The 13,888-nt window shown below is 45.9% G+C and overlaps 1 protein-coding gene across 1 annotated transcript in view; it reads right to left on the reverse strand.

Moving 5' to 3' along the window:
* bnip3 (BCL2 interacting protein 3) overlaps positions 1–13,888 on the reverse strand; it is a 59,802-nt gene that overhangs the window by 6,137 nt on the left and 39,777 nt on the right. Inside the window, exon 3 of the mRNA XM_085994707.1 lies at positions 2,290–2,374. Within this exon, the coding sequence (XP_085850833.1) occupies positions 2,290–2,374 (85 nt within the window). The remainder of the gene's footprint in view (positions 1–2,289; positions 2,375–13,888) is intronic.

Raw genomic sequence — 13,888 nt, forward strand, 5'->3', positions numbered from 1 at the left:
CCCCCCAGTCGCGCGCGCTCCTCCCCCCCCCCAGTCGCGCGCGCTCCTCCCCCCCCAGTCGCGCGCGCTCCTCCCCCCCCAGTCGCGCGCGCTCCTCCCCCCCCAGTCGCGCGCGCTCCTCCCCCCCCAGTCGCGCGCGCTCCTCCCCCCCCAGTCGCGCGCGCTCCCTCCCCCCCCAGTCGCGCGCGCTCCTCCCCCCCCCAGTCGCGCGCGCTCCTCCCCCCCCAGTCGCGCGCGCTCTCCTCCCCCCCCCAGTCGCGCGCGCTCCTCCCCCCCCCAGTCGCGCGCGCTCCTCCCCCCCCCCAGTCGCGCGCGCTCCTCCCCCCCCCAGTCGCGCGCGCTCCTCCCCCCCCAGTCGCGCGCGCTCCTCCCCCCCCCAGTCGCGCGCGCTTCCTCCCCCCCCAGTCGCGCGCGCTCCTCCCCCCCCAGTCGCGCGCGCTCCTCCCCCCCCAAGTCGCGCGCGCTCCTCCCCCCCCAGTCGCGCGCGCTCCTCCCCCCCAGTCGCGCGCGCTCCTCCCCCCCCAGTCGCGCGCGCTCCTCCCCCCCCAGTCGCGCGCGCTCCTCCCCCCCCCCCAGTCCGCGCGCTCTCCCTCCCCCCCCCCCAGTCGCGCGCTCTCGTCCCCCCCCCAGTCGCGCGCTCTCGTCTCCCCCCCCCAGTCGCGCGCTCTCGTCCCCCCCCCCCAGTCGCGCGCTCTCGTCCCCCCCCCCCCCAGTCGCGCGCTCTCGTCCCCCCCCCCCAGTCGCGCGCTCATCGTCTCCCCCCCCCCCCCAGTCGCGCGCTCTCGTCTCCCCCCCCCCCCAGTCGCGCGCTCTCGTCTCCCCCCCCCAGGCGCGCTCTCGTCTCCCCCCCCCCAGTCGCGCGCTCTCGTCTCCCCCCCCCCCAGTCGCGCGCTCTCGTCTCCCCCCCCCCCAGTCGCGCGCTCTCGTCTCCTCCCCCCCCCCAGTCGCGCGCTCTCGTCTCCCCCCCCCCCCCCAGTCGCGCGCTCTCGTCCCCCCCCCCCCCCAGTCGCGCGCTCTCGTGTCCCCCCCCCCCCCAGTCGCGCGCTCTCTCTCTTCCAACAACAACATTCCCTCGAAAAAGCCTCGGCACCGCCGGGCACTTCAGCTAGTATCTAATATGTTTGTATTAAATTCCTTTGTCTGATATTTTAAGAGAGGAATTAACCCATCTATTTTCATCTCCACACAATGCAATTTGAAGGCTCCACTCAGATTTTGAAACCTATAGCTGCAGGGCATATCCAGAAATAAGTATTTCACATGCAAGCACATACTCCTGTACCAATATTCCCTTTCAGATACTTCTCAACAATGGGCGATTCTCCTAGGTTCTCGGCAAAATTATTTCATGCACCTAATTTAGCTTTTCTTTCCTCAAAAATAAAAAAAATCAGTAAGAGTTGTGCAAAATTTTTCTCAATGTCGTCATGGGCAAGTACTGCCACTAAATGTTTTTGCATGATTAACGTCATTAGATCACCATTTTTCTAAACTCATTTAAAAAAGTTTTTATGAAGATAGTGCCCCTTTAACTTTGACCTTTATTTTCTGCTGTGCCTACAATTAAGAACACATCTGGATAGCTATTACACATTTGCAATAACTAGCAATATATTAAATATCTATGCGCACTTCCTGTCAATGTTTTCCATTGTAAGTTCCTATGCCCACATTTATAATGGAAACTGCCTCAGTAAATTTGTCACACCATAATTATACCCTCCCTTTAATATACTCTTTGCCATCTCCTTGCCTTCATAATGCATTTGTGATTTTGCCAATTGAGTACTTTTTATTAGTACTGTCAATTTACTTTCCTTGTAACTATGGTTGACTAGTTTTGTCGTGCAGCTTTGCATTGTGACTGGAAGGTTGGTTTTCTAAGCTTGCAATGCCAGAACTGAGAGATTATTGTGTTAACTGAGGCTGAAAAATTATTTTAACAGGTTAAAAGATGAGTTTAAAAAAAAAAAATCAAGTATTGCCTAGAACTTTTTTGTCACTGGAAATAACACAAGGCAGAATGTCCTTCATCGCTCATTAAAGATAAAACAGCCTAAGCATATTCCGCACAATTGTGTAATGGTGAATGTTATCAGCGTTACTGGTGCCATGGTTACACCTGCAGTACTTCAACTTTTACTTTCTGAACTGTGATACCTACTTGATCATTTATGAGCACTCTGCAAGTTCTTGTGAACTTGCAATCAGATTTTAATGAGAATGTTAATTCAGTTACAGGAGCATGTGGTATGTGACCGATGGAATATTTTCCTCAATTTCTCATACCTGTGAGCTGTTTTTCTCTCCATTGCTGTGTGTATCCATCTCAGAACCACAGCGAGGTTGCTGAGGAGTTAAAGAACGTGGAGGGCTATGGAGAATCAAAGGAAATAATTCAAAAATTGCAACATCTTAGATGGCAGTTATGGCAGAAATGTATAATACTGGCTTTAGAAAGAAGCACCGTTAGTGAAAAATACATTTTTAAGTGTAGCATCTGGAAAAAAAACTTACTGCATTTCCTGTTTTAAAACTTTTTATGCAGATGTTGTATTTATTACACCAATTTTCAGTTTTAATCATTGGAAATGCTGAAACCCCATGTATTTATCTAAGTAGCTCAATAATACCTGCTATTCAATGCTAATGCCTTGAATTGGATCATACATCCTTTATAGAACTGACCTGATCTTTGTTCCATTAATTTCAATGGAATAAAGATTAGGCAGGTTCAATAACGGGCATTCATTTCACCTGCCAGATTACCACCAAGGTGGTGAAGATGAAAGCCTACCCTAAAGATGATGCTTACTGGTACTTTATGTTGCACATCCTATACATTTGGAGAGTAAATAATGGGGCAAGGCAGATCTTTGTTTCCTGAATTCAGTTAAAAATGATAGTAGTCTAGGCTCTTTATTCCCTTTGAGCAGTGAAAATATCTTACCAATCACATGCACACATTCTGCAGTGACGTCAACACAAAATATTTCTCTTGTAATTTAAGCACCACCATCATTAGCATGAGTTCATTTTACAGAAAGTGTAGTCAGAATTAGAGAGATGACACTGAATACAAGATTAACAATGGGAGTATTGAAAACAGTCATAAACCACTCAAAATTCAGTCTACTGATGTTATGATCTCTGAATATCTCTATTTATTTGAAAGCCTTATTTACTCACTTTCAACCAGCCATAATGGTCATAGAAACATAGAGATAGGAACAGGAGTAGGCCATTCGGCCCTTCGAGCCTGCTCCGCCATTCAATGAGATCATGGCTGATCTTCGTCTGAGATCATAGCTGATCTTACCAGTTCAGTACCCCGTCCCCGCCTTTTCTCCGTAACCCTTAATCCCCTTAGCCTTCAGAAATATATCCAATTCTCTCTTGAAAATATTTATTGAATTAGCCTTCACAGCCCTCTGTGGCAGGGAATTCCACAGGCTCACCACTCTTTGAGTGAAGAAATTCTTCCTCATCTCTGTTTTAAATGATTTGCCCGCTATTTTTAGACTGTGGCCCCTGGTTCTGTGCTCCCCGGCCATTGGAAACATTCTCTCTGAATTCAGCCTGTCCAGGCCTGCCATAATTTTATATGTTTCGATGAGATCCCCTCTCAATCTTCTAAACTCCAGTGAGTACAAGCCCAAACTATTTAATCTCTCTTCGTAGGTCATTCCCGCCATTCCAGGTATCAGCCTGGTGAATCGCCGTTGCACTCTTTCCATGGCAAGAACATCCTTCCGCAGATGGGGCGACCAAAACTGTACACAATACTCCAGATGCGGTCTCACCAGCACCTTGTACAGCTGTAGTAAGGTATCCCTATTCCTATACTCGAACCCCCTTGATATGAAGGCCAACATACCATTTGCCTTCTTAATCGCCTGTTGCACCTGCATGCTCTCCTTCAGTGACTGGTGCACAAGAACGCCCAGGTCCCTCTGCACTTCCCCATCTCCCAATCTATTGCCATTTAGATAATAATCTACCCTCCTGTTTTTACCCCCAAAGTGGATAACCTCGCATTTATCCACATTATAGTGCATCTGCCACGTATCCGCCCATTCCCCCAACCTGTCCAAATCGCACTGTAGCCTCCTGACATCCTCATCAGAGCCCACCCCTCCTCCTAGTTTAGTGTCGTCAGCGAATTTGGAAATATTGCATCCAATTCCCTGATCCAGATCATTTATATATATTGTGAACAGCTGGGGTCCCAGGACAGATCCTTGCGGCACCCCGCTGGTCACTGCCTGCCACTCCGAAAACGAGCCGTTTATTCCAACTCTCTGTTTTCTATCCGCCAGCCAGTTCTCTATCCACGTTAATACTTTGCCCCCAATTCCATGAGCCTTAATTTTGCATGATAATCTTTTGTGTGGAACCTTATCGAAGGCTTTCTGGAAGTCAAGGTACACCACATCCACTGGCTCTCCCCCATCTATTTTACCAGTTACTTCCTCAAAAAATTCCAGCAGATTAGTCAAACACGATTTACCCTTTGTAAATCCATGTTGACTCTGTCCGATCCTTTCCCCATTTGTCAAGTGCTCCGCTATTTTATCCTTAATAATGGACTCTAGCATTTTGCCCACAACCGATGTAAGGCTTACTGGTCTATAATTCCCTGCTTTCTCTCTACCCCCCTTTTTAAATATTGGGGTAACATTAGCTACCCTCCAATCCACGGGTACTGTTCCCGAGTCAATGGAGTTCCGGAAGATGATCCTTAGAGCATCTGCTATCTCCAGGGCCACCTCCTTAAGTACCCTAGGATGTAGTTTATCAGGCCCCGGGGATTTGTCGGCCTTCAGTCCCCTCAACTTACCCAACACCATATCCCTAGAGATACTAATTTCTGTCAGCTCCTCCCTCTCATTAGTCCCTATGTTTGCCGATATTCCTGGGAGGTTATTTGTGTCCTCCTTTGTGAATACAGAACCAAAGTATGAGTTTAATTGGTCTGCCATTTCCTTATTCTCCATTATATATTCTCCCGAATCGGACTGCAAGGGGCCGACTTGGGATTTTACCAGTCTTTTCCTCCTGATATACCGATAAAAGCTTTTGCAGTCTGTCTTTATGTTTGCTGCAAGTTTACTTTCGTATTCTATTATCCCTTTGTCCTCTTTTGCTGTATCCTGTACTGCCCCCAATCTTCCGGTCTGGTGCTTTTTTTTGCCAGTTGATATGCCCTTTTTTTTGATTTTATGCTGTCCCTAATTTCCCTCGTTATCCACGGTTGAGTCACCTTTTTAGGTTTATTTTTATGCCAAACCGGTATAAACATGTTCTGGAATTCTTCCATTCTATCTTTGAATGCTTGCCATTGTCTATCCACTGTCAATCCCCCCAGAAACGCCACCCAATCAATCTTACCCAATTCCCGTCTCATACCCTCGTAATTCCCTTTATTTAAGTTCTGGATCTTAGTCTCTGATTCAATTTCCTCACTCTCCATCTCGACTGAGAGCTCGATCATATTATGATCGCTCTGACCCAAGGGGCCTCGTACAAGAAGATTGCTGATAAGTCCCTTCTCATTGCACAATACCCAGTCTAAAATGGCCTGATCTCGAGTCGGCTCCTCGACATATTGGTCCAGATAACCGTCCCGAAAACATTCCAGGAATTCCTCCTCCTCAGAATTTTTACTAATTTGGGTAGTCCAATCAATATGTAAATTAAAGTCACCCATGATGACAGCTGTGCTCTTATCGCACGCTTCTCTAATTTCCCTTTTTATGCCTTCCCTCACCTCCATATTACTATTTGGAGGCCTATATATCACACCCACTAACGTTTTCCTCCCCTTGCTATTTCTCATTTCTACCCATACAGATTCCGTTTCATCCGAGTTAATATCCTTCCTTTCCATTGCATTAATCCCCTCCTTTACCAGCAATGCTACCCCACCTCCCCTACCTTTTTGCCGATCCTTCCTAAATATTGTATATCCCTGGATGTTAAGTTCCCAGCCTTGCCCACCCTGCAGCCACGTTTCTGTAATCCCAATCAAATCATACTTGTTTACCTCTATTTCCACAACTAATTCATCCACCTTGTTCCTAATGCTTCTAGCATTAAGATACAAAGCCTTCAGGCTTGCTTTTTTCACACTCTCATTATGAATTAGTTTGGCCCTTTGTGTTTCTCTCCTTTGCTTATTGCTTCTCACCTTTCTACCATCTATTTCTGACTTCATATGACTTCCCTCTTTTCCACTACCTAGGTTCCCATCCCCCTGCCAAATTAGTTTAAATCCTCCCGAACCGCCCTAGAAAATATTACCCCGAGGACATCGGCTCCCTCACAGTTCAGGTGTAGACCGTCCCCAAGAACTGGTTCCAATGCCTCAAGAATTTAAATCCCTCTCCCTTGCACCACTGCTCAAGCCACGTATTTAGCTTATCTATCTTACTCTCTCTAAACTTATTAGCTCGTGGCACTGGTAGCAATCCAGAGATTACTACCTTTGAGGTCCTACTTTTCAATTTAGCTCCTAACTCCCTAAATTCAGCTTGTAGGACCTCCTCCCTCTTTTTACCTACATCGTTGGTACCTACATGTACCACGACAACTGGCTGATCCCCCTCCCCCTTCAGAATGCTCTGCACCCGCTCCGAGACATCCTTGACCCTTGCACCAGGGAGGCAACATACCATCTTGGAGTCTCGGTCTCGGCCACAGAAACTCCTATCTATCCCCCTTACAATTGAATCCCCTATCACTATAGCCCTATCCCTCTTTTTCCCGCCCTTCTGTGCAGCAGAGCCAGTCATGGTGCCCTGAACCTGGCTGCTGGTGCCTTCCCCTGATAAGTCATCTCCCCCAACAGTACCCAAAACGGTAAACCTGTTTTGGAGGGAGATGACCGCAGGTGACTCCTGCACTACCTTCCTGCCTTTACCCTGCCTTTTGGTCACCCATTTACTGTCTGAGCTAGCCTTTACCTGCGGTGTGACCAACTCACTGAATGTGCTATCCACAACATCCTCAGCATCGCGTATGCTCCAGAGTGAGTCCATTCGCAGCTCCAGCGCCGCCATGCGGTCCGCTAGGAGCTGCAGCTGGACACACTTCCTGCACACATAGTTGTCAGGGACAGTGTCCCTGATTTCCCACATGGCACAGGAGGAGCATGACACATGGTCTAAGTCATTCCAAAAATAAAACACTCACCAAAATACCTTTTATGTTGAGCTCTTATTATTTTAAACACTACTTCTCATTGTATATATTCAAAGTTCTGTGTTTCCTCTTTCACCATGCAAGTTGGCACATGCTGCCTGATTATTACTGGCCTGCACTTCATACTGTGTCAAGCCAGCTTCCTGCTGCATGATTAATGCTGATCATACTTTCTCAGCACTTAAAGTGCAAATGAAACTAACACACTTTAAAAGTACCTCAGTATAAATCCATTAATGAAAGAAAATCAGTTGTCTGCAATATGTGAAGTAACAACACTTTGCTACCTCAGTTACCATGTAAGCAGCAAGATAATTTTTGCATTGCCACACAGCAGGATTATTTATGGGATGTACTAAAGCATGCACTCTCATTTTAGCTGGATAGTCTATTTCCTACTGATTTTTAAACTTAAATTTTGAACCATTTTTGTCCCCTTCCTCTTTCCAAAAGGTTCGTGCTGCTCAGTAAATGGTAGCTGAGAGGAGCACGAGAGCAACGTGTACTGACTAAGCCCTTTAAATAGTTTTCCTTTGGCCTTTAGGGATAATGCATGCTCTCAGCTTTGAAGAACATCGGGAGCTCACCACATGGAGACTCACACTGCCTGAACGAAGTAAGAGCAAGGGGTAAAACCAGATGGGTACCTACAATTTTCCATTTTCACAGATTAGTTAAGCACTTCAGATGGGTAGTGGACATAAAAATTAAATAGCACACATAAAAGGCAGAAATGGCAACAGCAACAAAAAAAATCAGGGAACCAACAGTGTGGGCTCTGTGCAGTGGTGCTGGTGCTGACACTGTTCAGGTTATCAGTGTACCTGTGCACGAAAGAGCAGACTTTATGCCAAGGCACGAGGTGCGCATATTTACATAATTTATTGGTGCTCTGGGGCATCTCCTACAACATGCCTGGAGCAGTGGAACTGTATGATCAGATGCCAGTGACAGCTGCTGGCTGCCTGTGGTGCCCTGGATATGGGAAGGGATGCATAGTGTGTCATAGTGGGTATTGGGCAGGGTGGGGCACTCGTGGCAGGGAGGGAAAAGGCAGCGGTCCCTGATTTAAAGGCAGCATTCCCTTTGGTATCCACGCCAACTGGGCTCCAGTGCATTGGATGGCTGACACTAATAGCAGCCCGCAGCTGTGTTACACTGCAATGAGACTGGCTCTCTTATCTCGGTCAGAAACATGGGAAACACAAGACAACCATTTAAGAAACAAATGTATTTGAAATGAAATGTCTCAGAATAGCTATCAAGCATGTTCTGGTAGAACACATGCCCAATGAGAAAATCTGACTGGCTGCAGAGCTCCCCAGAGGAGCAGTTGAGGTGGTTATGGGCATGTTCTGAGAAGGGCAATGATCGCTTAGTTAATGAAGCTTTGGCTTCAAAAGACAGATAGAAGGCCCCTATGTGGAAGACCAAAGGGGAAATGAAAACAGTGCCTTAAGGAAAACCTACATGATAGAGAACTCATAGCATGAAAGCAAAGAAAATGACAGACCAGTGAACAGATGGCACACATGATACCCAGATTTCAAATGAATGGGATAAAAAGCGAGAAGAGATTGAATAGAATCTTCAATTTGAATTGTACATTTTATTCTCCACCGATTCTGAAATGCTGCCAGTTTATAGCTGGGTAATGAGAGCTTAGGATAATAAGGAAAATTGCAAAGTAAATGAAAAACCCCTTACCCTGAGACTATGACCCCTAGTTCTAGACTCTTCAGCCAGGGGAAACAGCTGCTCGGCATCTACCCTGTCAATCCCTCTAGTATTTGGTTTTCTGTACTTCACAGATCAAGTATACTTAATGTCCCCTTTCAATATGTAAGAGATACAGGCACACCCCAGTACTTTAAATAGTGTAATTATAGTTCTATATAATTGTTTTTGTTTCCATGTATGCTTAGCTGAGAGATGTTCAATGTGCTGTGTATGTTAGCAAATCCTCATTTTAATTAGCAACACTGAATGGTGTCCGAGTGACATTTTGTGCCAACAAACTGTGGGAACCCATAAATATTGTATATGTGCCTTGCTGTTAAAGATATCAGTAACCACTATCTGTATAAAGCTGCCTGTTGTGTATTGTCCTGACAAAAGGAAGATTTGTTACAGCACATATGAAGATAAACAAAAGAAAAACATGTCTGAAAATGTGTTTCATGGTGGTGCAGTGTGTCAGTGAGCCGAGGAGGCATGAAGCTCGAGGTCTTGAATTGAAAAATGAGCAAACTAGCTGGAGGAAGCATGCAGTCTCTTCCTGTAGAAGTGTATAAGGGCCAGGCGCTGGGGCTACGCTGCATCTCTATCCCAGGCTAGATGGTTTTTCATGTAACTTTTATGCTGAATCTGAACCTGTGGCTCTGACTGTGCCTGAGTGTTGCAATAGGCACGGGCGAGAGAAATACTGGAGACTTGGGCTAGGAAGTAGTGGGGAAACCAGGGCTTGGGAATGCAAAGTGAGAGCTGGTTGAAAACATACAGATTGATCTGGTCCCTTGGGAACTTTATCAGATGTTCTTATCCAACTAAAACACAATAACAATGTTATCATGATCATGTACTCTACTTAACTCACAACTTAATGGCCCAGAAATTCGGGTCTCCACGGGTGAGTACGCATGAGGTACTCACCCGTAAGCCCAATGGAAGTGCTGGTTTCGTGCATGCACTGCGCATGTGCGGGAAACCGGCACTTCTGTTCCCCTGAAAGAAGGGGTTAAGAGGTGGAACGCGTGCGCAGGAGAGGCAGCGCGTGCGCATTGAACGTACAGTTTTTGCAGGTTTTCCCGGGAAGGTAAGTCTCCAGAAGTTAGACATGTAAAAAGCAGTCGCAAGGCCTGTTATTTACAAGGTAAGTGGTGAATTAATTAAAATTAAAACATTTTTTCCACAGGTTTATTATATTTAAATACTTTAAAGAAAGGTAAGTTTATTTTTAGCCCCGTTAGAAAATAAAATTATTTTTTTCAAAAATTTAAATTATTGTTTAAAATAGTTATTTCATGTAATTTATAGTTTATTTAAAAAATGTGATGATTTTTTAAAATTTATTTGAAGATTTAGTGATGTTTCGGGGCTTATAGTATTTATAGGTTTGACAGGTCTTCCTGTCAGACTTATGAATGGAGCATTCCCTGCTCCGATTGGCTCCCCATGGCCCACGTGATCCCAGGGGACGCCATAAACTAACTGCGCCCCTGGGATACGCAAGCACTGCGCGCTGGCAGTTGGAGGAGGCCCAGGATCGCAATTCCACGGGGGCCCACAGCTCAACGGCCGGTGCGCAAGGTAAGTGCAGGTCGGGGGCTTGCACCCGCGGGAAGCCCCCGACCCAAATTTCTGGGCCATTAAACTTCTTAACATCTGTGTGCACTTCCTGTCTGTACAACTTGACATTCTATTGCCCTTTTTTTGTCACATTTTTCCCATTATAAATTCCTATGCCTACATTTATTATGGGATTTTCCTATGTAAACTTGCCACTCTGATTGCATAAGCCAGTGGTCAGATTATTCAATCTAGTTACCAGGTTCCCATAAATCCCTCAAAAAGCTTTCTGATTTTTTTTAATCTCACACTTTTCCCCCTCAATAACTGAAATTTCTAATGTTCAAAATAAAATAAAAGTTAAAAATTACATATTTCACAACATGATTAAATGTATCCACTGAATTGTCTTTTAATTTTAAGGTCTCAATTTCTCCCAAAAGCCAAGGCTTGGAGTTGATATTTTTGCCAGTACATGTCCTAACCAGGAGGCCCAAAGCCAGGCAAAATTGGGCCTTGGGCCTCAGTTCAATAATTTAGGTGTACTCCTGCTCCTCCTGGCTCCACATCAACTGTTTTAAAAATTACCTACCTTTTTGGTGGCGACCACCTGCTGGAAGATCTGGGCGGAGCAGCCTCTACACCTGTTCCACTCCGAGTAGCCCAATTTCTCAGAGATACTAAAACGGGCATTAGGCCCTTCATTAGCATAAGCTAGGAGCCTAACATCTGTTCTAGGCAGCCGCTGCTGATGTTTTTCAGGCGTCCTTGGGGTGCAGGGTATAACCCTGCAAGATTGGTCATTTTTGCCACCATTTTCCAGCCAGCAAACAGGCACAGTGCTGACCACTTTCTACCTCACCGTATCCAATTTTGAGCACCTTACTTTAGGAAGGATATCAAGGCCATGGAGAGGATTCAGAAAGAGATTATGCATGATCTCAGGGACGAGAGTCTTTAGTTATGAGGAGAGACTAGAGAAATGCATGCTCCTTTCATTCGAACAAAGAGTAAGGGCAGATCTCATCCCAAAATCATGAGTTCTGATAAGGTAAATTGGGAAAGCCTATTTGCACTGGTTGGTCAGTCAGTATCTAGATGGCATAAATTTAAGATAATCACCAAAAGAACAATGAGAGGTTGGAAGAAATTGTTTTACTCAGCGGGTTGTTAAGACATGGGCCGAGATTTTCTGGGGTGTCAGCAGGCACAATCATTGGCAGGTCGGGTGGGAAAGTGTTTCATTTTACTCCAGTAGGTCGTGACCCCACTGTGAACCTGCTGCCACGTGCCTTTACCAAATGTCAGGTTTGTGAGCGCTGAGCAGACCCAACACGCAGCAGCGGGGTGCCAATTTAAATGATTAGTGGCTTGTTTACAGCCACTTAACTGGTTTTAAACTGACCTATTGAATTTGACAGCTCGCCCATGGGTTTCACGCTGTTGCAAGACCACGTCTGTGAAGCTGAAGCGGGAGGTCAGTGGCCATTGAATCAGCTGATGAGTTGACAGCTTCAAATGTACAGTAAAAGCTCCCACCATACAGATATATCTTCCCTCAGCCACAAGCTCTTCCTCACTACATTTCCACAACAGATTCACTATGCTGCAAGTCTTTACACAAGTTTCCATCCAGTCTGACTTCATTACCCCTCTCACCACTGACAGATCGGGGTCGATTTTCAGTGTGCCATGGAGTCGGGATTGGCGGAGTGCGGGGGGTTAAATTCCCGAATTCGGGGGTCCCGACACCATCCCGCCCAAAACCCGCCTCCATGTAAGTTTCAAAGGAGGCGGGTACCCACCCTGCACTGGGACCCACCGACCCGAGGCGGGAAGTGATTAGTGCCAATTAACTGCCTGTTAACAGGCAGTTTTTAGCCTAATCCCTATTTTGAAGGTTGTCGCGTGGGATTCCCGACGGCTCCAAACCACGCCAAGTTAGAGGAGTCGGGCCGTCGGGTTGAAGGACTTGGAGGGGTCGAGATGTCAGTGTTCAGGTGAGTGATGGGTGCATGAGTGCAAAGGTAAGTGTGTTTGGTGCGTCTAAAGTGTGTAAAGAAGTTTAAATTACCTGTACTTACCTTTACAGCCTTCCTTCCTCTAGGTTTCGGGAGTCCATCATTCAGCCGGCACAGAAAGCAGAATGGCTGCGAACTGTCAAAAGTGACAGCCTGCAGCTTTCAGTGCCGGTGAGATTTCTAACTGAGTCTGCGTAGAAGGACTCAGGTTAGAAGTAAGACTGCCAGTGTTTGACAGCTTCAAACAGCTGTGAAACACTGATATTTCATCTGTCAACACGTCTTGACAGATGAAATTTCAGTCTGTGACGTCACCTGTTGCCGGGTGGCCCTTAATCAGCGGGCTCAACAAGGTCAATCAAGTTAAAATCGCGTGGATTGGCCGCATCTTGATGGAGGCGGGACTACAACCCCGAAAGTTGTAGTCCCGCCTCCTTCCCGACTTCTGAATGAAAATCACCCCCATCGCTTCTGTCATCTCTACTTCACCTGCCATCTATTCCATCAGCATGGGTGCCCTTTATATTCTCTCACCTTGGTCCTCAGAATCCCACCACGATGAGCCCCAACACCAGCAGCACCAGGCATACCAGCAGTACCAGGCATACCAGCAGCACCAACAACACCAACCTTCTCCGCAATCAACTGAAGCTGATCAAAGGAAACTGTAAGGGGATACTCATAAGATGGTGGAAAGCTGCAAAATAGAGCCAGATGGAATTCAATCTCAATAAATATGAGGTGGTACATTTTGGTAAAAAATAAAAGAATAATTATATTTTGAATGGGAGAAAGCTGGATGATGTAGAAGAGCAGAGGAATTTGGGAGTTCAGATTACTGAAAATAGGATGAAATGGACAAAAGTGGAATTAAATGTCAGTAAATAGGAGGTGATCCATTTTGGTTTTAAAAAAGTAATAATTATGCTGGGTGATGTGGAAAAGCAGAGGGATTTGAGGGTTCAGAATCACAAGACATTAAAAGCAGCATCTCAAATCAATAAGGCCATAAAAATGTTAATGATATATTGGTCTAGAATGAGGGGGCATAGATATAGGACTAAATGTAAGAGATTTACAACAGAAAGTCAGAGAATTTATTTTACACAGGGTTGTGAGAGTGCGGAATGCACTACTTTCCTACTTTACAACAGCCAACCCCAGCATCTCTCAAATCATGAGACAAACTCTTAAAAATCATGAGATTTGATAAACTATGAGTTGCTATTTTTTCCCAAACATAAACCAATATAGATTGACAGTTCATTTATAAACCTTATTAGTGACTTTATTTAATCTCTAACCGGTCACAGCTCTTTACAAAAACAATGGACAGGATTTTGTAGTTTTTTTTCCCCCCAACAGGTCAGGACCCC

Source organism: Somniosus microcephalus, chromosome 8 (genome assembly GCF_052327205.1).
Source record: "Somniosus microcephalus isolate GS21.2 chromosome 8, FLI_Smic_1.0, whole genome shotgun sequence".
Lineage (NCBI taxonomy): Eukaryota > Metazoa > Chordata > Chondrichthyes > Squaliformes > Somniosidae > Somniosus > Somniosus microcephalus.